The sequence below is a fragment of the Lissotriton helveticus genome, chromosome 10 (genome assembly GCF_964261635.1).
Source record: "Lissotriton helveticus chromosome 10, aLisHel1.1, whole genome shotgun sequence".
Lineage (NCBI taxonomy): Eukaryota > Metazoa > Chordata > Amphibia > Caudata > Salamandridae > Lissotriton > Lissotriton helveticus.
Window position 1 is genome coordinate 497,004,144 of NC_136071.1, and position 25,680 is coordinate 497,029,823.

The 25,680-nt window shown below is 50.2% G+C and overlaps 1 protein-coding gene and 1 long non-coding RNA gene across 2 annotated transcripts in view; one reads left to right on the forward strand and one right to left on the reverse strand.

Moving 5' to 3' along the window:
* The first annotated feature begins 596 nt into the window (after positions 1–596).
* Positions 597–25,680, forward strand: part of MCRIP2 (MAPK regulated corepressor interacting protein 2) — a 215,809-nt gene continuing 190,725 nt past the window's right edge. Inside the window, exons 1-3 of the mRNA XM_078663004.1 lie at positions 597–736; positions 839–933; positions 1,542–1,647. Of these exons, the coding sequence (XP_078519130.1) occupies positions 882–933; positions 1,542–1,647 (158 nt within the window). The 5' untranslated portion in view covers positions 597–736; positions 839–881. The remainder of the gene's footprint in view (positions 737–838; positions 934–1,541; positions 1,648–25,680) is intronic.
* Positions 8,442–25,680, reverse strand: part of LOC144784308 (uncharacterized) — a 155,660-nt gene continuing 138,421 nt past the window's right edge. The window contains exon 4 of the long non-coding RNA XR_013601627.1: positions 8,442–8,569. This is a non-coding gene — a long non-coding RNA (uncharacterized LOC144784308). The remainder of the gene's footprint in view (positions 8,570–25,680) is intronic.

Consider the following 25,680-nt stretch of genomic DNA (forward strand, 5'->3'; position numbering starts at 1 on the left):
TTCAAAAATTAATTTATTAGTTGAGGCCCAGATTTTGCGTCAGGATTGCGCCACTTTTTTGGCACAATCCCAATTCCAAATCTCATTTTGATAAATCTCATAATGTGCTTAAATTTACCCATGATGTACCTGATAAACACGTGTGATGTCTTAATATCTGATGTCACTTCTTGTGATGTCACTTCCAGTGAGGTAACTTCCTGTGATGTCACTTGCAATGTCATGCGTCATGACATTATGCGCTGTGTTTGCGCGCGTCATGATTTCACTTACATACTGCCTAAACTGGTTAGTCCCCCCACTTCTTTTTTTAGGACTTGTGCCCTGCATAGTACACTATATTAAAATGCAAGACCAACACACAGTATACATCACAAGTGAAGTTGAACAAATACAAATCCATTACATTTCACGACGCCCTTGGGGGGAAAAAAACTGTGCAATTATTCGATGACAGTAGCACATAAAGGTCTATACCGATTAAGCATGCAATACTTGGCATGCAGCGAAGCGACTGGCCCTTTAAGAGCAGGGGGCGGGGCACGGGCAACCACATGTCTCTGTTTAAAGGGGCATGGCAGGGAGGCTGGCCCAGCATTAGCAAAGTGACTTTGGGAGCAGTTTTGTTCACAGGGCACTTGTGGCAGCTGGCAGACAGGGGCACCTGGTGGCACCTTGGACCTGGTGAAGAGGGGATGCTGCGACGGAAGGAAGGGGGCAGGAGGAACGAGCACCGGTAGGGATCGGCCCCAGGGCGGCACATACCGAGACAAACATATGTGCATGAATACAGACTTTTGTCAAAGTTGAAACCTGCTCCCTGTGACCCTCACTGCAGTTCCTGGCGCTAGCTTTGAAGTGCCCGTGCCCTTTGCCTCACCATGTACACCATCACCAGGGGGCCCAGCAAGTTGGCCACACAGAGGAGGGCAGGTAAGTTCTCTCACACTTTTCGGCGCAATGACCACAAATGCTTTTTGATCAACTTTGCCACTGACGTTATTGTCCGTATTGTATTGGTACTTGTATGGCGCTTTCTCACACCAATGCAAGGCACAAAACTCCTTCTGAGTAGTACGATCAATTTATTTGTATAGCCCTTCAAAAACTGGCATGGTCGAGAAGCGCTGCGATTTGCACCGGGTTCCTAGCGCCATTAAAACAAATCTAAGTAAAATGAATTATTACAGCCATCATGCATAATTCTGTCATTTCTCCACGAAATTACTTATTGTATCTTCGGCCTGAAATGTGTAATCAGGCGGGTTGTTAATGGTTTACTCCAAGTCAGCTCCATGCAGAGGGTCAGCCAGTGCAGGCGGCGCTGGGAATGTTCAAGTGGTTTAACATGTAAATGCATGTATTTGTGACTTTTGTTTGACGAGTATGTTCAGATAGATCATGTGTTGTGCTCACAAGTCTAAGCCCCCGAGAGTTTTCAGACACGGGGAGGGGGGGGGGGGGCAAGTGGGAGGCTCCGCGTCCTGCCTGTAGCCGGCTCTTCTGGCCAGCCCCACTCACACGTGCTTTTTCCTTTGCAGGTCCCACACAACAGATCGACAGCAAGCTAGTGGATCCCAAGGGCAGGCAACAGGCAGACCCGTCATCGCCTTCCCCCGTGCCATCGTTCTCCTCTTCTTCGTACAGGTGAGAGGCAAACCCCTGCTCGTTTAATTCCCATGCCTGCTGTCAGCCACCACCCTCCCCCACCCAGGGTGACCTTGTCTTTCGTACTGGGCTTCACCATCTTGCAGTCCTCGCATGCCCTCGGATCCCGGCAATCCGCACGGGAAGGGCGTGACAGCTCTTGTGGAATCCCCTTTTGTTCAGCTGATGATGAGGCGCTCTCCTGGGTGGGTTGTAGCCAGAAAGGTAGCTCAGTGTGTTCGTGCGCTTGCTGTTAGCGCTCTGCGAATCCTTGTTCTCGAGTGCCTTGTTCGATAAGATACTTCAGTGTTTTCTTTAAGCCTCATTTATTGATATCTCTTCAGCTGATGATGGGGGCGCTCTCCTGGGTGGGTTGAAGCCGGAAAGGTAGTTCAGAGGGTTCTGCGCTTGCTGTTAGCGCTCTGCGAAACCTTGTTATCATCTGTAAGATAGTAAATGTATTTCCGAGTTTTCGTTAAGCCTCATTTGGTGACTTATGCGTACAGTGCTGGCCCTGGGTTCCTACCACGGATATATGATAGGTGGGTGGGTCCATGGAATTCCTGTAAATATCTTTGTGGGCCCGCTGCCCTGATCTCGTGCCGTTTCCTGCCCACGTGCTGCTCTATTACACCATTTATACTTTGGAGGTGAATAAAACTCAGTTCAATACTAATGCCGCGTAGTATTTTTTATGGTGCTGCGAAGCTAAGGGACTTTGACGACAAGCACTATATACATCCGAATTGCTTCTCCGTTTGGCTGGTGTTTCAGGGTAACCTTGTCTCTTCTCCAATGGCTGTGTTTGTTGTCAGATATGTTATCTCAGTGGGCTAATGCCTCACCTACGGAGGTCAGTGTGCAACCAGCAGACCCCAGGTTCAATTATGCCACCATCCCGAGTCAATGGCAAATCGTGCTGTTTGCAGCGCCGAGAAGCTTCATGAATGCGGCACTGACTGAGCGCTGTAATGAAACCGATGCGGCCTTGTCATTCCTCAGTCGCCCCAGCCATGGCAGCCCCTGCTGCCGCCGGGTGACCTTGCACCGAGGCTGCCCCGACTGATTGCCACATGGTTGGAGGGGGCGGGGCTCAGAGCAGTGTGCTCCGCCTCCGCGCTGGACTGACTTGCCTCCCTGTGCCAAAATGCCTTTCGTTCCGGAGACTTTTATTTCCCAGGTCACGAGTGAACGAACGTCCCTGGTACTGGCAGCCCCGCTGGAAAATTGACTTCAGAGAGTCCCAGCATTCATTTTCACAGATGACGCATCCATAGTCTGTTGTGATATATTTGATCCTGTCTGGAAACCAGAACACTGCAGGAGGCGGGCGGCAGCAATTAGGGGGCGGGGCCCACAACTGTTAGGTAATTCCTGTCATTGCTGATGTGTTATCTAATTACCCGAATTGGGAGGCAGGAAAGATGCAAAGTTTTGGCGTGTGCTCCCACAGTTCAATCAATCAGGGGCTTATAAAGCTTGGCTACTCACCCTTGAGGGTCACAAGCTGCGGGGGTGGGGGAGGAGGAGAGGGGGGAGGAATGACTGCTGCTAGTCCCTCTGGTTGGAGGATCATTGGAAGAGCCAGGTCATGAGGTCCTTCTTGAATTGGGTCAGCTACGTGGATTGCCTGAGGTGGAGGGGCAGGGTGTTCCAGGTCTTGGCGGCGAGGTAGGAGAATGAACTTCCTCCGGTTCTGGTCTTGTGGATCCTGAGGACAGAGGCTAGGGCAAGTTGGGTGTAACAGAGTTGTCTGGCGTGAACGTGGAATGCGAGGCTGTGGTTCAGGTATGTTGGCCCTTCGTTGTGGAGAGCTTGTAGACATGTGTTAGGAGTTTGAAGGTGATTCTCTCGTTGATTGGGAGCCAGTGGAGTTGTCGTAGGTGTTGCGTAATGTGGCTGCGGCGGGGGATGTCGAGGACCAGTCTGTTTGCTGCGTTTTTGACGTTCTGTAGTTTCTTGAGCTGTTTCTGGGTGACGCTGGCGTAGAGTGCATAGCCGTAGTCGAGCCTGCTGGTGATGAGTGTGTAGGTGACTATCTTTCTGGATTCTGTGGGGATCCATCTGAAAGTTGTATGAAGCAGGCGGAGCGCGTGGTAGCAGGCTGAGGAAACTGCATTGATTTGGCGGTTCATTGTGAGCGATGAGTCCAGTATGATGCTGAGCTTGCGTGTGTGGTCCGTCGGGGTGGGAGGGGGTCCCATAGCGGCTGGCAACCAAGAGTCCCAGGCTAAAGGGGTAGGTCCCAGGATGAGTACTTTGGTCTTGTCCGAGTTGAGCATTGGGCAGCTGTCTTTTATCCAGGTAGCAACAGCCTTCATTCCACTGTCTTCTAGAGCAATAGGCTTGTTATTCAGCTTACCCCGCCCCAGGAAAGAGAGAGCCTTAGTCCCCTTACTTCAGATCTACAGATCACAGTGTCCCCATTGCTACCAACGGGGCTGGGAATTGAGAAATGTCATCAAATCCAATTTGAGTAATATAGATTCTGTGGGAAGATCATGCGGGTGCCGTTTAGTACCCACCACTGCTTTTTTTGGTTTGCAATCTGGCATAATACGGAGAGAGCCCTTATGAAAGACATTATAAAAGACTGCCTTTCTTGTGACGTAGGCAGTAAAATTCCATGGCTGAAGTATATTGAATCATGCATGCACAAAATAGGTTATAATGAATTGTTCGAGAACCCAAAGGGCTCTCACACTGTTAGTAAAAAACAGTTGCAGGCCTGCTGGTTTAAGTTTGTGCATGCAGAGAAACTGAAGAGGGAGTCCAGCAAATCTAGAGGAACAGCCTATCTGGCCAGAAACCAGGTAGGGCACGTCCCACCCCAAAGTTATATGACTAGTCCTATGGGTCACTGGGAAAGCAGTCTGTTGTTTCGCCTTTGGGAAGACACAATAAAGTACCTGCTAAACTTTCCATTAGGCTCTCAAGTAAACTTAGACTCTTGTTCCTGTCCATGTATTCTGAGGTCCCGGCAATCTACATGACAGTTTTTAATGTTTCACAGTTTTATTATTATATTATATATTTTTTAATTTATTTATTTATTTTATTCAGTGTATTCAGTGTATGCCAAAAGCATTATATTACCATTAATTAGGAGGATACACATTAATGATTTTTTGAGAAACTTACAATGCATTACTTCAGTTGAGTAACAAGGATGTCTTTCACTCTGTTGCTGTGCGAGCGCAGCAATCCATGTCCGCTCCATACCTGTAGAACTCATCCATAGGGCTTTTTAAGACTGTTCTACCTAGGAAGATAAAATCTGACGCACAAGAGAATCCCTTTACTTTTAATCCTTTATCTTTTCTCTCACCAGGGCAGTTTTCAGTGTTGTACCCGAACAAAGATTTTTGTGCACTGCACTGAACTGATCGGATCATGTGAGAGCAGTACTAGGCTAATATAAATACTAACATGGCGGACCATGTAGTAGGTTTTTGTTTCCTAGTTATTATGGCCTGTGCTGCCATACTCCAGTCCCTATATTCAGTTATTGGTAGAGGGCATTGAGACGTGTAATTGTCGTTTTTTAATTGCTATATTTAATTTTGTATTATGTTTTGAGCACTTTTATGGTTTCTATGTGTAAACCGACTAAAGATTAATAAAATGAAAATGAGACTCCATTTCTCCGAGGAAGATTAAGTAATAGTCGTGTAGCAGCATTCTGGACCACCTGTAGTCTGTGGATGACATAGTCCAGCAGTTCAAGATACAGAGTGTTGGCACAGTCCAACTGAGAACTAATGAGGGCCTGAATAACAGTTTTCCTGGTTGGAAAAGTCAAGTAGAACAGGACTTTTTTCAGTGCTCGGAGACGCCTAAAATACTTTCCAACCACCGATCTAATCTGTGGTTGGAAAGAGAACCGATTATCAGATATGACTCCAAGGGTTCTTCTCTACCTCGTTTGAGGAGCTGGAAGGGGTACTCCTTCTGGCCAGCATGCCGGTCAATTGATATGAGTTGGTGTGCCCAAAAAGAGTATTTCAGGCTTGGTAGCATTACACATCAGCTGTTTATATAAACACAGCAGCCAGGAAAGGCTTAATGAAGTAAGGGGCAATATCATCACCTTAATCAAAAGAACAGAATCTAAGTATCATCCGCACATGATGTGATCTTGGCGCCAAATGATTTGACCAAGATGGCAAGAGGGTTAAGGTAGATAGTGAACAAAGTGGGCGGAACCCTGGCGGACGCCAAATGTTATCTCCTTATTGCCGTAAGCAAAAGGGGGTGTCCAAACCTCCTGTTAGCCATTCCCTAGAAAAGAAACCATCCACTTAAGAGCCAACCTCATCATATCATGGCTATTCTTGAAAAGAAGTCTAAGTACCATGACGAAACTTAACAGAAATTAGTATTATATATAACTCATTCAAATTTAGTCTACCTCCTGTTATATTAGCATACACATGTTCCTCACTGGAAAAGTATCACCTCAACTATTCTTTGGTGTCTCGTCCACCTTCCATGATTCAGCCCTGTCCCTTGACCTGGCCTGGTAGCCCTCTACTGACCTTGCTCCTATGACCTGCTGACCTCCCTCCACCACGTTCCGCGTAACAAGTAACCCTTTGTACACCTACTGGTCCTCCTATAAATCCAGCAGCTACCAGTCTACCCTTCCATATCTTACACCTACCAATATTCCTTCACGGGCACAGCAAAAACGACTGACAAATATTTAGTGTGGAAAGGCCTGCTTTAATGAGGCAGGTGCCCATCACATAGCCGTGACCCAAGGCCAATGCCTTTATAAATCTAACCTCCTCACTATACATGAGTGACCTACTGGTTGTCCTACATCCACGCCCCTAAATATCCCCACCCACAACTCCCCCAACTCAAACTGCCTATCACTGTATCCTAAGCTTTGCAACCTGAATTAAATGAACTTCTTGTAACTGACATATTTTCCTTCCTAGCTTTGTGCTGGTGAAACATATTCCTCAACCCCCCCCCCCTAACTGATTCACCCACCCCAAATACAATCAAACTGCTTCCAAACCTGGGAACCCTCTCAGGAAACCGCCACTTAGAAGGATCCCTACAGGGGTTCTTCTGTTGCCTCCCCCCTGTAAAATACTGCCAACTGCCCACTATATCCTGGCACTTCTTCGCTATCTATCCAGCCGCGGCTGGTAGTGGGAGTACTGGCCGGGCGGTGACGTGGGGAGGGGCAGAGTGGGGGGTAGTAATGTATGGATTACGGACTTTAAAAGGTAAGTAGACATAAAAATAAATAAAACGAATTTTGTTGCACACACTGCATCACCAAATGCGATGCAGTGTGTGCAACGAAATTCGTCCGCGGCTGTATCTATCCCTCTGCTGCTTCTACCACTGAAGCCCCAAGCTCTCAGCCAATATTTCCCGAACCTGCAATAAATACAGCTCCATACCCATCATAGACAAATGTACTCTTTCGCCACGGAAAAACGGAGGCATAAAATAACGTAACTCCTGGTGAACCAACCTCCCACCTCTTCCTCCCTACAACTCTTCTGACCTTCTTTGTTAATTTTCCTCCTGGCTCTGTCCATGGCAGCTGGCCTTTTTGTCAGTAATATATTAAACCATTCGACTCGAATGCAGTGTGCACTGTTCACAATCAATTAACTTATCATTCTCATTAAACACAATACTCTAAATACTCTATTTACATCATTTTGGCTAATGGTTTTTGATCTACCCTTGTACTTCATGAAAATGGTTTGAAATAAATGTTTTTTTGTTTTAGGATTTCCCCCGAAGAAGGGACTTAATTGTCCCGAAATTCATTGGGAATGAATCAACCAGGATGATTATATACATGATGTATTGCACAAGATAAACTGTATCATTGCAATGTGCAAAAACCTGATGAAAATTCATGCTTGTCAATGAATTTTACAGATGGTATATTATGTATTGAAAGTAACGTAGATTCATAAAAAACAAAGATCAAAAATAGAGATTAAAAAAGTGATGTAAAATAGAGTATTTGGAGTATTGTGTTTAATGAGATTGATAAGATTAATTGATTGTGAACAGTGCACACTGCATTCAAGTCGAATGTCTTGATATATCACTGATGCCCATGACTGACGTGTGTTGACAGCACACGCAGCAGGGTAGCACCACTGGTTAATAGTGTTAAAAAGCATTTTCATCAGCCACGGCTGGCAGTGGGAGTACCTGCAGGGCGGTGACGTGGGGAGGGGGAGGGGCAGGGTGGGGGGTAGTAATGTATGGATTACGGAGCATCCCAGGTAAGTAAACATTTAAATAAATAAAACAAATTTTGTTAAGTGCACTGCATCCCCAAATGCGATGCAGTGCGCGCAGCGAAATTCGTTTTATTTATTTAAATGTTTACTTACCTGTAAAACTCCGTAATCCATACATTACTACCCCCCACCCTGCCCCTCCCCCTCCCCACGTCACTGCCCTGCAGGTACTCCCACTGCCGGCCGTGGCTGATTTTCATTGGAGAGAATACAGGAGTGCACCTCAGATTTAACTCCTATTTCTAGAGCTGGCCTATTTGCCCACTGCTTCTTGGGTATTAACTATGTCCATACTATGTGCTTCCCTGATCACCTTGCCTTCATGTATCTCATATCCGCTTTCATGGCCTTCATCAACACCATCTGTTTTCTCCTCACCAGGCCATTCTCACCCAAATGAACAAGTAACACATCTGGACATCTTTCTCTTCCCAGTATCCTGTTCAGAGTCTGCAACAATTCTCTCCACAGCATACCCCCTTTCCCATGCCAGTGTACCTGAACATTCTGATTTCCAAATCCCAACTGACATCCAAGTTTCCTGGTGTCTGCTTGTCTCTCAGCCCACTTCACGAATGAATGTCCCAGGATCCAAACTGTCATTATGCTCCGGTTCTGGGCCGGAACAAAACCTACAACAAATAACAAACCATTAACAGGGCCCGCGATGTATCAGCACCCCCCTGCAGCACGTTTGTCCTATAACAGTTAGATGACCATCTCCCTATCTCGTGTATCTGTGCAACGGACCAAACTCTCCTGTGTGCCTCCGTTGCTGCCTCAATCTGGAATTAGTGGATTCCGTATTTAGCCACCGGCAACCCCACCTGAAGTAAAGCTTTCCTCAGCACTGACAAGAACTGAAAAGCCTTAACTTTTGAACTATTCTGGTGCTTTTAAACTTCCAAATCCGCATTTGTGTATTTAGCTGCCGGCAGCCCCACCCAAAGTAATGCTTTCCTCACCACCGACAGAAACTGAAAAGTAGTAACTCTTGAACTATCCTGGTGCCTGAAAACTTCAGTGTCAGAACTTGAGGTGGTGCCACAGCACCTAATCTCCAGTATACTGGGCAAAAACGTTTAATGGGATAAGCCCTCAGAAGCACTCTGGACCCCTGTGCTCTTTGATCCATTTTTGACCTACTGATATATATCTCAACCCTGTCTTCCTGAAGCTGCACATTCTCCCACACCAGTCCCCTTTTTTTCCTTTTACCCCAGCAGCTCAGATATGCATAAAGGCCCAAAAACATCTAACACATGAGTAACATAAACAACTGTTCCCCCAATATTGCGGCAAAATGTGAGCACAACTTGGACCACACCAGTGGCCTACAATTTCTACTCCCATTTCCCTTCTCTCCCACCCAGCCTTCTAAAATCCTTGTCCCCATTTCGACCTCTGATGGGGACCCCACAGCAACTTAGCAACAAACGCAATGCTGGCTAACTTATCCGCAATGGTAACTTGGCACCAACCTTTCTCAATCATGTCCATAATGAAACCGATCACAACGTCAGTCCTGCACCAAGACTCCTGCGTGCTCCTCCTGCATGCCCCCAACTCCAGAAACCCTGACCACGTCTGCTCATAAGCCCTTCTAGTGGATTGTGCTGGAGAACCTACTGCCAACTGAAGCAACATCACACGCCACAGAGTCCACCACAGCGTCTTCTCCTGATCTGCAGACGAAGCAAGTCCAGGGAGCCTCTGCGAATGAGATAATGCGTCCACACAGTCATTGTCCAAACCAGGTAGATGTCTCGCCCTAAACATAAGATTCTGTCTCAGGCAGCCCAGTACTAACACTCTCCAAAACTTAAAAACCTGCACATCTCTAGCAGATTGCCTGTTGACTGTCTGCACCACTACCATGTTGTCAACGTTGAAGAGCACTTTTTGTTAGCAAATTTATTTCCCCATGGGCCCAGCGCCACTACCAAGGGTAAGAACTCTAAGAAAGCTATGCTCCTCCATTCCCCTGTTCCAGTCCTCCGGCCATAGCTCCACACTCCAATGCCCTAGCCATTACAGACCAAATCCAGAGCCACCTACCACAACTGAATATATCTGGATATTCCACTCTGCCACATCTCCAAAACCTTTCAGCGAAATGCCATTGAACTGATCCAGGAAAAAACAGCAAATTCTAAAACCTTCCTTCACTCCTGTCTTCAACCGAAGCCTGTGGTGAGGCAATGACCAACAAGATAACGCCAAGCCAAGTCACCTGCAGAATTTCCTACCCGCCCTGACTACTGTGCATGCAAAGTTCAGATGCCCCAAAAATACCTGCACCATCCACACACTCACTTTGTCTTTTGACAGCATTGTGTCAAACAGAAGCACTGTTTCCCTCCTATTTTCCTCTGGAAGTTCTGCTTCCATGCATTCTGTGTCAAGCTCAATGCCCAGAAACGTCATCGTGGTGTCAGGACCTAATGTCTTTTCTTCTGCCGCAGGCATTCCGATATCCGCAATGAGCTTCCTGAAACTGTCCAACATTTGTTGGCAGTCCACACAGCCATTTGCGCCTACAAAGAAGAAATTGCCCAAGTAATGCGTCACTGTGCTGTGTTCCCTAGCAAACGTGAACACCCACTGTAAAATGAACTGAATTCTCAAATAGGGCACTGGAAACTGAGCGTTCCATGGACAGGGCCGTGTCCACATACCATGTGCCAGCGAAGGCTGCCTTTAACTCACTCTTTGCGATGAATGTCCCATTCCCAGATGCAGTCACCAGGTCTATGGCCACGTAAACAGAAGAGTACGAGACTGTGGACAAGTCATCAGAAATATAAGCATTCACAGAGAAGCCCTTTGGCCATGAAAGGTGTTGAATGAGCCTGAACTGCCCTGTCTCTTTTTTTGGAACCACCCCAATGGATGTAACTATAAGTCTGTCAATAGGCCTGTCATCAAAAGGGCCGGCAATCCTGCCCTCCCGAACCTCTGTGTCCCATTACTTTCTTGCACCACCCCTGGGTGTGCATTCGCTGACTACAGATTCTCAGCCCACCTTCTTGTACGTTTCTCCATAGCGCAACTCAAAACTATTGTGAAAGCCTTCCCATAACACACGTGCTTTGTCATCGTTCCTGTACCACTATAGCCAAAACTTCAGTCTCTCCAATTTAATGGGCATACAAGTCTTTTACTGAAGGTTTCTGTGACCCTCTACCCCCTCTCTGACTTTGAGGTTGCCAAAACAAAACCTTGTGCCCCTTGCATCCCCCCTCTGCGTTTCCCTGCAATGTATGAGAGGGTGTCTGGCCGCCAACTCGGAACATTCATGTTGAAACCTGCAGTATTCCCTCTCGCAGAATACTCTGTTGAATGCTGAACAAGCTTCCCCTTACCCAGCCTCTCCTTTTCCTGCTGCTCCTTCCCCTCTGGTGGGATGCCCATGAAAGGACCCACAGCCCATAAACACAGTGGGCACTGTCCTCTGCTTTCCCATCAAGTGTAGCCATAGATCATTGTCAAATTCACCCCACTTCCCTCTGCGTCCTCTGCCAGCCTTGCTCGAAATTCCTTATCATAATGTACCCACGCATAACCTCCAAATGTGATGTGCGCTTTCCTTATCACCCATGTATTTAAACAAAGCTACACAACACTCTGGGAACTTCTCACAATATACACTAGTGTAAATCAAAAATGCTGCTGTCCAGTTTTCTATGTTGACAGCACCCTGGGCCTTTTTGACAACTCATACTCCTCTTTCCTAGACCCTTCCTTAGCCCACACTTTACTATACAGAAGCATTCGCATGACATAGGCCTTGCATCCCCCGTGGAGCTGGGGGCCCCGGGTGTCCACCTCAGTCCATGTATTTTGCAGGCCCCCCTCAAGTTTCATTACACCACTGTACAGAATCTTAAAGACTTTGATGTATTCCCCTTTCCAAATCCTCTCCTTCTCTGCCCTCATATGTTGTGCCCCCAAGGGCTTTGTTATTCCCATGTAGGGTAGTTTCTTCACCTTGAGCTCCTTACTCTCTTTCTTATCTTTGTCCTTCTCTTTTCCATCCTTGTCGCTTGGGGCATCCTACCCTGTACCCCTTTCTGCCCAGCCCCTTTGTTCCGTCTCTCCTTTAGAGCACAGGAAGCCCTCACAGGTAGCCAGGGGCTTTACAAATCCATATGAATAGAATAGACTCTACACGCTTCACTGCTGTCCATCCCTCGCTAAGCCTGGGTTGCCTGTCCTCCACTGTTATCCATCCTCACCCCTCTGTCAGCCAAGTAAATTCTCTTCCGCAATTGCAATCCCTTGTCCTGCCCTGACCCACCTCTGTCGGTATCCACCCCTTTTGAAACCATATAGGTCTCCCCTTGACAGGTCTATCTCGCAAAGTGTCCTCTCTCTAGTCCCCTCCACCCCAGTGTGACCCAAACAGGACGATCCATTTCACTAGTCTAACCTGGTCTTAAGGTCCGGTCCAGCACCAAAGCCTGCTGCCTCGCCAGTGTTCTTCTGTCCCGAGATCCTTTGCGTTTTGCGCTGACTTAAGTCCTCACTTCACCAACCTGCACGAGACATTAGTTCCCCCTTTCCATGTCGTGAGCCCACCAACTATCTTCATGCACACCATCTACCTCTTGATCCACTATCTCCCCTTCCTCTAACTCATCTGTGTAAGCCAAGTCACCTCCTCACTCACACCAATCTCCCTCTCTGGGCCACTGGCACAAGCCACTTCAACACCATAACTACCCTCATGCCACCAAGCGGGGGTTGCCAGTACTCTTCTGCCTGAGAGGCCACAGTAGACCTACCTCATCGTTTTTCTGGGGAGGCTGTCACATGCCTATTCCAGACCACTGCTGTATAACACCAACGCAAAGGTGGCTGTGCGAGAGCATACCTTCTCTTCACCTGGGGTACCGAAGCATGCACCTGCAACCGAATCACATGTGAAAAGACCCGATGTGCTGGGACCATCCTCATCCTGTTTTGACTGGCCCTCTAGATAAGCCACCTATGCCCATCGCCCGCAACTGCTCCAGCACCTCCCATCTTCTTCTTCCCAGTGACCTCCTTCCGCCCTTGCCACTAACCCTCTTGCCCCAGACAGAACAGCCGTGCCCTGCGCAGCCTCCCCGCAACCAAAGCCCCTTCCTTCCCTTCTACGCTCTCTTCCTTTGATAGACCCTGAGAGGCTAGCCCTTTTGTGCCCTTTTACCTGCTAACCCCTCCCATACACTCACCTGGTCGTCTTCCCATCTGGCGACCCCCTTTCCTTCTTCCACACCGTTGCTGCACTCTAGTGAAGCCTGCCCTATCCCTGAATCGGCACCATAAACAGGGTCTGTCGAACAGCTTCTTACTTCCCGCAGACACCCTCCAGGGCCCCTAATACCTGTGAGACACATCGCCCTCCCCAGAGCCACCCTTGACCCCTGCAGTTCCCCAGGCATTACCCGCACCTGCGCTCCACCTCACGCATTAGACAGGGAGGCCTGGTTTCCAAGCAAACCCAACCCCCTAGACTGCTCCCCTACCTCCACGCTGTCCCCCGTTGGCTGCCCAGCCTTATGCTCCCCTCAACATTCCTAAGGCCACATGTACGACTATTTCATTTTGTGAGACTCTAATTGCGACATTATTTATTTATTTATTTATTTATTTAATGCAACTCACAATCGGTGACGTGCAAAATGAAATATACTAATGTGTCTCAGACAAATTAGCGATTGACAATGGGGTTGCAATGGACCTGTCTCATCTATATTCATCAAGCAGGTCGCAATTTCCGACCCCTTGGGGATGAGCAATAACACAGGGATGGTCGCCTGCTCGGACAGCAGACAACCATGACTGTGTTTGCTTTTACATAAAGAAACTTTTTTTTAGGTCTCGCCTGTCGATGCGCATGCGCATCGAGCAAGCGAGACTATAGGGGCTCATCCACTCTTTATCCACACTGCAAGGAATCGTGGCGATTCCTTGCAGTGCCCGTGACTTTTAAGCTCAATGCGCATGCGCATTGAGCTTAAAAGCGCGTGCACAGCCGCCCGCATTCCTCCGACACCTTCGAAGTGAAGCTTAGCTTCACTTCAAAGGCCCGGCTTCCACGGCCGCCAGGCCACATCAAAGGCTTCCCCAGCACTGCCCCGCCCATCAATCACCCTCCCACTGCCACCCCCCTCCCTCTCCATATGGTGCGCTCTGCCTTGTTTCTCAAGCCGCCCCTCTTAGCACCCATATCAAGGCCACCGCACTGTCAGTAACTTTTAAAAACATTTTGCTTTCAGCATGGCACTCATCTAACGACCATCGCACTGTTCGGTAACTTTTAAGGATGGCGCCATGTGGAGCCACATGAGCAGTCATGCTGTAAAAGAAAATAAAGTGTGTGTACGTTTAACATACATACCAATATAAATTGTGCATGTTTAAAATACATAACGCAACTAAGTAGTGCAACTGATCTCTGATGCTGCTGGCTACACTCCTGTCTTTAGACGCTGCAGATGGTCTTACTCTGCTGACTGGTGTGGTTCTTCTAATGTGAATGTTATGAACCACCCTTTTCATGCAATTTCCCGTAAACAGCCTGCAGGCTCCTCTGCTGCTGGAATTTCCCCCTCCCTTCTCGCCCAGTACTTTGCGCGCAGACACCATCTGCCTTAAACAGCCTGCAGGCTCCTCTGCTATTGGCATTTCCCCCTCCCTTCTAGCACAGTCCTTCACCTCGGCGTGCACTCGCACCTCCTTTATCCCCTTTCGGCCGCTTAGATGTTCTCAGTTAGCCACGTGCTCTCAGCCTCCTCTATGCCTTTTAACTCCGTATTTCTTGCTCTAGGTCCATTCCGTTCTCCCCATTTTTTCCTTCCTCACTGACTTTATCTGCATCTTTCTCCCTATCCTTCCATCCTTCAACTTTCTCAAGCTTTCTTCCTCCGGATTTCTGAATGTTATGAACCACCCTTTTCATGCAATTTCCCGTAAACAGCCTGCAGGCTCCTCTGCTGCTGGAATTTCCCCCTCCCTTCTCGCCCAGTACTTTGCGCGCAGACACCATCTGCCTTAAACAGCCTGCAGGCTCCTCTGCTATTGGCATTTCCCCCTCCCTTCTAGCACAGTCCTTCACCTCGGCGTGCACTCGCACCTCCTTTATCCCCTTTCGGCCGCTTAGATGTTCTCAGTTAGCCACGTGCTCTCAGCCTCCTCTATGCCTTTTAACTCCGTATTTCTTGCTCTAGGTCCATTCCGTTCTCCCCATTTTTTCCTTCCTCACTGACTTTATCTGCATCTTTCTCCCTATCCTTCCATCCTTCAACTTTCTCAAGCTTTCTTCCTCCGGATTTCTGCTCCTCCATCTCATGTGTGCTTTCTTCACGGGCTTCTGTCTCCTCCAGTGTTGATTTCCCACTCCATGCCTCTGACGCCTTCTGCTCGCAGCCAGACTGTCCGTTTCCTCTCTGACACTGTCTGATTGCTAAATATTGCATCTGCTGGTGTCATACCACCAGCCTGGCTGGGGCGCCTCCTGTGGAATATGACCGAGCCAACATTCCTCTACCAGGCTTGGAACTCGTCCTCACTCGTCCTCACACTACTTTATGACACACACACTGAGCCCACACACTACTTTAGGCCACACACACTGCGCCCTCACACTACTTTAGGCCACACACACACTGCGCCCTCTCACTACTTTAGCCCACACACACACTGCAGCCTCAAATTACTTTAGGCCTCACACACTACGCCCATACACTCTGCACCCTCACACACCCTGCACCCTCACACATACTACACCCTCACACACACTGCACCCTCACACACTCAGTGCCACATAATTGATGTGCACGCCTGTGTGCACTGAGTAGACCTTCAAAACAATCCAAGTTCTCTACCGGAAAACTGCCAGTGAAAATTCATATACCAACTTCTAGCTCCGCTCCTAACCGTAGCAGACCTCACCTTGAACCGCTCCGCATCCCCACTGAAGCGTCGCACGTCAAACTTAGCCCCGGCTCCGAGCTTTCGGAACAGATCGAAGGCATCCATGTCGATCCCAGCATGCTCCGGGGCAGCCGCCGACCAGCCAGCATGCGAGCCACGGAAAGCCCTCAACCCCTCACTCACCCTCAACCCCTCACTCACCCTCACCCTCACTCACCCTCACCCTCACTCACCCTCAACCCCTCACCCTCACTCACCCTCACTCACCCTCACTCACCCTCACCCTCACTCACCCTCACTCACCCTCAACCCATCACCCTCACTCACCCTCACTCACCCTCACCCTCACTCACCCTCAACCCCTCACCCTCACTCACCCTCAACCCCTCACCCTCACCCTCACTCACCCTCAACCCCTCACTCACCCTCAACCCCTCACCCTCACTCACCCTCACTCACCCTCAACCCCTCACTCACCCTCAACCCCTCACCCTCAACATCAACCCCTCACCCTCACTCACCCTCACCCTCACTCACCCTCACTCACCCTCACTCACACTCACCCTCACTCACCCTCACCCTCACCCTTACTCACCCTCACTCACCCTCACCCTCACTCTCACTCACCCTCAACCCCTCACCCTCACTCACCCTCACCCACCCTCACTCACCCTCACTCACCCTCAACCCCTCACCCTCACACAGTGGAATAGGTCTCGGAGCATTTGAGTTCGAGCTTTTAGAAATGTTTATGGTTTTTTTTTTTTAATTCTTTAGCATTGGCTACAGGAAACAAAAATGCTAAAGATTTACAAAAAAACCCATAAACAATTCTAAAAGCACTAACTCTAATGCTGCGAGACCTATTGCATTTCCAATGCTTGTTTAATGAATTCTGTTTTCCTTGACGGAAAACGGCATGCGTTTCAAAAAGAAAATGGAAACGTTTGTTTTTTAAGAGCAGACAGTGGTCCGTGGGACCACTGCCAGCTCTTAAAAAACGTTTTTGCTGCCAGTCACACACAGGAAGGGGTCCCCTGGGGACCCCATCCCGCTTGCAACTGGCTTACCACCTACTTGAAGTAGGAGGCAAACTGCAATTGTTTTGGACCACTTTCCGGTCGCAAAACAATTGTACATCCCCCCAGCTACTCGCTATTAGGAAGGGACGCCATTGGCACTCCCCTGCCTAATAGCGACTCGCAAAATGGGGTTTGTACATCGGAAAATGTGTGGTACATCGGAAAATGTGTCGTACATCTGGCCCTTAGTGTTTTCTCTACCCCGTGCCAGTAGGGCGCTATCACTGCAGCACTTCGAGCTGTATCGAACTGCGACCTTTCATGGTTGTGATGCCCTCCTCTGCAGAGGTACCCCCCACGGGCCCTAGGCAGCCCCAGCTAAGCGCCTCACTTGCTCGGGCTGACTTTGCGCATGGCGGCGACTACGTCATCATGCTGCCGCCAATCTCAACAACACTCTTCGGGCTTGCTGACTTTTGCCCTTGCTCTCGCTAACTCCGCCCGTGCGGCTGACAGCAAGTCGTGCCGGCTGACGGCAAGTCCTCCCGGCCGGCATCATGCAGAAGACCTCAGCCACACAGCCGTCGTCCATGCTGCCGCGTGTGGGGACGGACACCCCGTGAGCCTTGGGGGTCACAGCATACATGCGTGGCACTCATACACAGATGGGACACGCAGACTCGTTACTGGTCTGGACGGAAAGTGCCGTGCCACTTCCGCCCGTTTATTTTATATCTCTCTGGCCACGCCTGGCCAGAGAGTGCAACAATGTGTGCTAGTGCTTCCGGGGCTCAGGAGAGACCCTCGGAGCACTAGAGCGCTACATCCCTTCCCAACTTGGATTTTGAAAACTTAGATTGAAAACAAACATGTATAGTTCAGCATCTGAAATCAGCCAGCTTCTGGCTTGGCTTTGGATTAGGTCTTAGATCATACCTCCATCGTCCTCGGGCGGGTACCTGATCAGTCCTCGGGCTGGAAGTTGAAATGCTTGCTTCGCCCTGGTCTGTAGTGTTCAGGGGTGTGTTTTCATCACTAGACCTTCCGGCCCCGTTCTCCGACTCGTCTCCTGCTGGTTCTGCTTGGTCCGGGGTGCACTGTCGAGCAGCCGGTATTTGTTTGAACCAGGAGACATTCCTAGTTACTTCCTCTCCGTCCCGGCGAGCTGTGACCGCAGTGCCCCGTGTTTCTTTGACTACCCATGGCTCTGGCTCAAACATTGTGTTGAATTTCCCTCCGGGCCTTCTGGTCCGGATTAGCACAGTCTCACCCGGTATCACATTTCGGGACTGAGCACGCCTTTTGTGGCTTGCTTTCTCATTCGTTCTCCTTCGCCGTTCCTGAGTGCGCCCAGGGAAGTAGGGTGTTGGTGCCCAGTTGTCGGCCATGGGAAGAAGGTCTCTTCTTGGTCCGGCGAACATTAGCGCCCACGGCGACTGTTGCGTGGTGCTGTGGGGTGTGCTTCTGTACTCCCGTAGAAACAGTTGAAGAGCTTCCTCTGGGTCTTTACCTTCAGCGGTGGCGATTCGCAGGATCTTGTTGGTTGTCCTCATAAACCGCTCCACCTCCCCGTTTGCTTGGGGCCATTGGGGCGTGATCCGGTGGTGTCTGATGCCCAGGTTGTGGAGGAACTCTTGGAACTCATTCCCCTGGAACGGGGGTCCATTGTCTGTCTTGACGACAAGAGGAATTCCAAACATGGCAAAGGACTTACTCAGGAGTGGTCGGATGTTGGCAAAGCTAGTTGAGGTGGCAAGGTCCACAATCGGGTACTTTGTGTAATTGTCAATCAGCACGACAGTGACTCTCCCATCCGGGAAACTTCCGAAGTCTAGACTGAGCCACGACCACGGCGACGGGGCATGTTCTTCTGTGATGATTGGTGCGGGAGCGTCCACCGAGCTGGTTATCTGGCATGCTCGGCACTGGCGCACCGCGGTGTCAACAGCTTCTTCGAGGTTTGGGAACCAGACCTTCTCTCTCATCCTGGCCTTCATCCGGCGGGTGCCCTGGTGTCCTTCGTGCGCCAGGATGGTGGCCCTTTCTTGTAGAGTCTTGGGGATGATCACCCGGTGACCTCTGAGGATGAGGCCATTGCTTGCTTGGCTCAGGTCATGTCGCACTCTCCAGAATTGTGTCAGGCGTGCACGATCTTCCTCGCTCCACGTGCTGACATTTCGCAGGAAGTTCTCCCAGGACCCCGACCGTATGGCATCCGCCACTCGCTGGACGACCACGTCCTTCACATATTCAGGGACAATGGCATCCGCTGTGAGGGCTTGTGGGCACGAGGCGGCCGACAGCATGTCTACAAAGTCTTCAGTGAGGTCCTCAAGTTCTGTGTGTCGGCACTCCTCTGGTCCGGGATGTCTAGATAGAAAGTCTGCAGGGTTCTTTGCCCCAGGGCGGTAAGCGAGGTCCATTTGGTACTGCTGCACTTGGATTGCCCAGCGTTCTATCCTCGGGGGTGGATGAGGAGCGGTGCCCTTGAACAAGGGTATCAGAGGTTGGTGGTCTGTTATCATGCGGAACGGGTGTCCTGAGACGTACAAGTGGAAATGGGCACATGCCCACTTCACTGCCAGGGCCTCTCTCTCGACCTGTGAGTATCTTGATTCAGTCGAGGTCAGTGCTTTGCTCGCGAATGCTAGCGGCGACCATGTGCCTGGTTCGGTTTCTTGAGATAGTAGAGCTCCTAGACCAACCGGGCTGGCGTCTACTACTATTTCGGTGGGTTTGGAGGTGTCAAAGTAGGCCATCGTGGTGCTGTCCAGCAGTGCTGTTTTTATCTGGTCGAATGCTTTGGCTTCGGTCTCTGTCCATCGCCATGCGTTCTCTTTCTTCGTTAGGTTCCTTAATGGCTCCGCAATTGTGGCTAAGTTGGGGATGAACCTCGCACAGTACTGCGCCATCCCCAGGAAACTGCGCACTTCCGACGCTGTGGTGGGTGCAGGGGCGTTCTTGATAGCCACTGATTTGCGTGGGTCAACAGCGACTCCCTCAGATCCGAACACGTAGCCGAAGAATTCGATGGACTTTTTGAAAAATTGGCACTTGTCTTTGTGGAGGGTTACGCCATACTGTGCCAGCCTATGTAGCGTCGCCTTTAGCCGGTGGTGGTGTTCTTCGCTCGTCTTGGCATGGATCAGGATATCGTCGCTGACGTTCAGCACCCCTTGCAGCCCAGAGAGGATTTCTTTGATAGTGTTCTGGAAGATCTCAGCAGCAGAGGAGATCCCAAAGTTCAACCTCTTGTAGCGTCTCAATCCAAGGTGCGTCGAGAAGGTTGTAATGTATCGGCTTTCCTCAGCTAGCCTCAGCTGGTGATATCCTGCATTGAGGTCCAGTTTAGAAAACCATTGGGCGCCGTTCAGGTCAGTCAGGATGTCGTCGACCGTAGGTGTGAGGTGTCGTTCACGGCGAATGGCTTTGTTAGGGATCCTCATGTCAATGCAAATTCGGATTTTCCCCGGTTGTTTCGGTTTCTCAGCTATGACCATGGGGGACACCCATGGCGTCGGTCCGGACACCTTCTCGATCACGCCTTGTGATTCTAGCATGTTCAGCTCTTGCTCGACTGCGGCACGCAGGTGAAATGGCACTCTCCGGTGTCGGAGTGCAATGGGTTGCACCGTGGGGTCTATGTGGAGCTTGATAGGTGGGTGCTTGATGGTGCCAAGGCCTGTGAATAGCTTGGGGAACATTAGGAGGATGTCTTCGACCTGCATCGCTCGCACTGCGTTCGCGAAGGCAATGAGGCCCAGGTCTTCCGCCGTGTTGCTCCCTACTAACAGGTCGGCCTCTTTGTCGATCACATGGAACGTGGTTGTGACTTCCTGGTCTTCTGCTCGGACTTGCACCACCATCTTGCCTCGCAGCGGGAGGGGGTCCTGACTGCCATAAGTGAAAATCCTGGCTTTGGAGGGAACGAGTGCGGGTTTCGGATTTAGTGCCTTGTAATGCTGAATTCCCATCACATTCACCGTGGCTCCGGTGTCGATGACTCCGATCGCTGGCGATCCGTGGATTTGTATCTGGCACCTGGGTTGCGGTCGTCGGGTTCTCTTCAGCTCCTTGACGAAAGACACGAAGTAGCACTCGTCTTCATCGTCTGTAGATGAGTCCTCGTACTGCGGTTGCTGTGACCTGTGTGACTTAGTGGAGCGTGACGTTGAGTGCTCATCTAGTGACAGTTGTTTGACTGCTCCTGCAGCTGATCGCCTCCCCGAAGGGTTTCGTCCTCGGGGCCCACCTCTACACACGCTGGCAAAGTGGTTGGGAATGCCGCATTTGGAACACGTCTTTCCACGTGCTGGGCAGCCATCTTGGGTGTGTTCATCCCTGCCGCAGTAGCCGCACGGCGTTTGGCGTTGTGTTCGCGCCGGCCCTCGACCTCTGCTTCCTCGGTTCGACATGCGCACAGCATCCACCCGTTCAGTTTTGATCACCGTTCCTGTTTCACGGTGCGGGTTAAGAGCCGCCTCCATCGCGGTGGCGCGGGCGTCAGACAGCTCATGGGACCGTGCAAGGATCAGGATTTCGTCGAGGGATATTCGCGGCTGCCTCAGGATTAATGTTCGTAGGTGTTTGTTTCGACAGCCCTGGATGAGTTGTGCCGTGACTTCTTTCTTTTCGTCGTCTTCGGTGCACGTGCTTATCAGATCTCTTAGACGTGCGTGAAACGCGTCCATTGTTTCCCCTTCGCGTTGTTTGGCTTGTCTGAATTTGAACCTCTCGTAGTGGGGGTTTAGCTGGGGGTCGAAATGGGCGTTTAGCGCGTTGACGGCAGCGTCAAAGTCATTAGCGGCACCTGTATTGGGGAGGTGCCTAAATAATTTGTATAGTTCTGTGCCTCCGAAATGGAGAAGTAGGGAGCGCTTCACCTCATTGTCTTTCTCTCGGGTGGCTGTGAAGTAATTGTTGAGTTGTCCCAGCCACACTGCCCATCGGGGCGCCGCTGTCCCTGGGTCAATCAGCTCGCTGAAAGGCGGTAGTGCTTGCAGCTGTGCATGTGTGGAGGGCGTCGGGGCCTGAGCTATAGGGGGCGCTGCCACCTGTGGGGTACCTCCGGTGGCTCCTCCGGTGGCTCCTCCTTGGCCTTGAGACATGCCTGCGTGGGCGATGTCCTAATTACTGTCCTGGTGCTGGTTTGGCTTGCCTTGTGCTTGTTGTGCCTGTGTTTGCTAGGATTGTTGGGCTGCAATGCTCCAATTACTGTCCTGGTGCAGGTTTGGCTTGCCTTGTGCTTGTTGGTCCTGTATCTGTAAGGACAGTTGGATTGCCTTGTGCTTGTTTTAATTTTATTTATTTCCACTCCTCGTGTGGTTTGGTGTCCGTTTTGGACTGCTGCGTGCACGCTCCTTTGGTGCTTCTCTCCCAGCGTCGAGCGTTGCTGGGCTTGCGCGCTGCCTTTCCTCCGCTCACGTGTTCACGCGAGGCCGGCTTGAAACCTGTGTCGGCCTCACTCGTCTGCGCATGCGCGCCCTTTCCAGTCGGCCGGCCGGGCCTTCTTCCAGCGCTCTCTCGCCTTGCTGCAGAGCGTCGCCGATGCCGGTCCCCACGCAGCTCCTTGCATATGCTGCTTACCGGTAGGCGATTTCTTTATTCTTTCGTCGCTGGGTCCCTCGTGCTGGTGCTGGGCCGGCGGTCTAGGCTGCTTAGGGGTTCGGCGTCTTCAGCGCCTCCGTCCGCTGTTTCTCTTGTGGGATTGAGTGTATCCCACCCTCGTCGCCAGTGTGGGGACGGACACCCCGTGAGCCTTGGGGGTCACAGCATACATGCGTGGCACTCATACACAGATGGGACACGCAGACTCGTTACTGGTCTGGACGGAAAGTGCCGTGCCACTTCCGCCCGTTTATTTTATATCTCTCTGGCCACGCCTGGCCAGAGAGTGCAACAATGTGTGCTAGTGCTTCCGGGGCTCAGGAGAGACCCTCGGAGCACTAGAGCGCTACACCGCGCACACCATTACCGCAGGCAGCAAACCTAGCTCCCTGTCCCTACATGCTACAGCCCAGTGTAATCTTGTACAAAATGGTGGCTGTTAACCCAAAATCACCTGGCCTTTTAAGAATGTCCTGACCACTATCTACTGAACCCAGCCCAAAAACGCGGACTGTACCAGCCACCTAAAATGCCCGAGAGGGAGACCCATGCAGTCAACTGCCCCCCAAACCTCTATTGTGACTGGATCTGTTGCAATCCTTCAAATTAAAACTGGAATTAAACACGGATAAAGGCCTTGTTTTGCGCCTCCCTGGACAGTGCTGTATAGAGTGCTATCTTCCACAAATCAATTACCACCCAGCAAATTTCACCTTTAGGCTTTGTTGCAGTTCCTCCTTTTTGGGCATTATCAAGTCCCCCTCAGCCTGATATGATGCTACCGGGTCATCTGTGCTTTCCAAACCCACCTCCTGTTTTATAAAAGACAAGAACTTGTGTACACTTGTTTATATTTGTAGTGAGCCAACATTCACACCGTATTAGTCCTGACTGTGCAACACTAACTGGCTTTAAAATTTCACACCTGTGCTGGGTTTAGCAGGGCACATAAATGCAAATCACTTCATCTCCCCGTGCCCATGCACAGTGCCTGGATACCCTCACGGGTAACAAGCCGCGCTATATAAATCTAGAAATTTAAATTTTCTTTGGGTGTGCGAGTAGTACATAAGTTTGTTGTTCTGTACTCTGGGACAATTCTCATATAATAATCTGACCTGCTTAATTGTTTAACACCTTGCATGCTGATGACGGCCACCATCCGTCATGCACTACGGCGCTCGTGTGCTGATGACGGCTGGGGGCCGTCATGAACCCGCCCACTCGCGATTCTGCCGCACAGGCGCAGAATCGCGGCAGCATGCAAGGGGTTAAACTCAATTGAGTTTACAATGGCTTCTACTTTCTCCTGATCTAGACACAGTTTACCTCTTACCACCTCATGCACTGGGTTATTGACCTCTCACGATACAACCCAGCATGTTATTGTTTTGTTGTTAGAGAATTACACCCAACGTTTGCTGATAGGTGACTGAATCTCTTTTACATGAAAAAGTAATTTCAATGAATAGAAATACTCTTGTGGCACACTGTACTGAACTCAGCCCTTTTTCGAGGGATTTCAACCCGTGGCCCCTCCCAGTACCACCAAGCTACGTCTGTAGTGGTTAGGTGCCCAAAAGTCCAGCATGTTATTGGTTCAGGGCACCTGATCCCAGTACCCGATTTAGCTGTCTGAATTCTTATGCAGATCGATGGACCTGGGTTTGGCTGACTAGTGTTGGGCACAAAGTGCAGAACTCAATTATACGCTCTCTAAGAGTACGCCCAGCTTAACTCAGTCATCAGAGCAGAAGTACAATAGTTGGCAGCAATATTAGGGAATTTAATCTTTCTAGGAAATGTTCAGCAAGGCTTTCTCCCAGTAGATGACAAGTTGCCGAAGACTTACTGCCCATCATATAGATTATATTTCAGTGGTTGCTGGTGACTTTTTTAACTGGTGGGGCGTAAAATGATTGTCATACGAGCTTAAACAACCTAAGGGGGGTTGTAAAAAGAGTGTAAAAAGGGTGCATTTCCAAGCACATTTCAACCACAGCATACCATACCCTGTATCACATCCATATACCCTTGGATTTAAACCTCATTGATAGTCGGTGAAAGCTGCAGGGGCAGTCTCTCGGAGCCCCCTGGGATTTTGTAGTATTGGGCCCCGCACTAGAATTTGACATCACGCGCCTAGTCCTCTCCATCATCGGGCCGTGCACACTTCTCACTCAACACGGAAAGCTCTCATACCCCAACACTCACATTATACCCTACTCCCGACAGTGCGCCACTGAAAGGGGAAGCGGCAGGCAGGACCTGTCATCTGCATCTCTCCCTGGCCAGGCTCCAACTTCACTTTGCTGGCTGCGCGCACCAAACATACTTCGTGTATCTATCATGGTATTTAGGGTACTTTACTATTTTCTTCGTAATTCTGCACTTTTTTTAAGCATAAAACCAAACGACAATCAGTCACGGCTGGGGGGAGAGAGGGTGATGTCGCAGGGGAAGGGGGGGGGGAATTAAATATTAAATATATTTTTTATAAACTTACCTAAGTCACCGCCGGTCCGGGTCCGCACCACCTCTGCTCACCGACCCCTTGGCACCTCACGTCACGCACGAATGGGGACTGGCAGCCCCTCGCAGCCAATCCTGGCGCTTGGGGCACAGGTTTCTCTTCGCCCGGAGCACGCCCATTAGGAGCCCAAAAGTGCAAGTGCGCATGAGCGGACACGGGTAAAAAATTCACCCTCCGTCCCCACTCATGCGCACTTGTGTTGCTTGCCCTGGTGATATGACATCATCATGTCAGTCAACATGACAACACCCCGCCCACCCCCTTCAGACTCTGAAGGGGGTGGGCGGGGTGGCGTCATGCTGACTGACATGATTGGAATGTCAGTTCTACCGAATCCCGCCTGCCTTTACTTTGAACTTAACGTCGAGGGGGAGCTGCGGGCTGCTGCGGGCGGGCGGGGGGGCTACGCCCCCACGCCCTAATGGACGGACCGCGCCTGTTATATGTATGTAAGAATGTATGTATGTATATGGTATTTCTGTAGCACAAACCTAGCCAAATGCAGCGGAGACTGTACATAATCAAAGGCAAGTATAAAGTCAATGGGTGATAGGGGAGAAAACTGGTTGCAGACGGTTAATGCATTGTGATGTTCTTTAAAGAGGTGGGTCTTCAACTCTTCCCTAAATTGGAGCAGCATTGGGCAGTCCCTATGGAT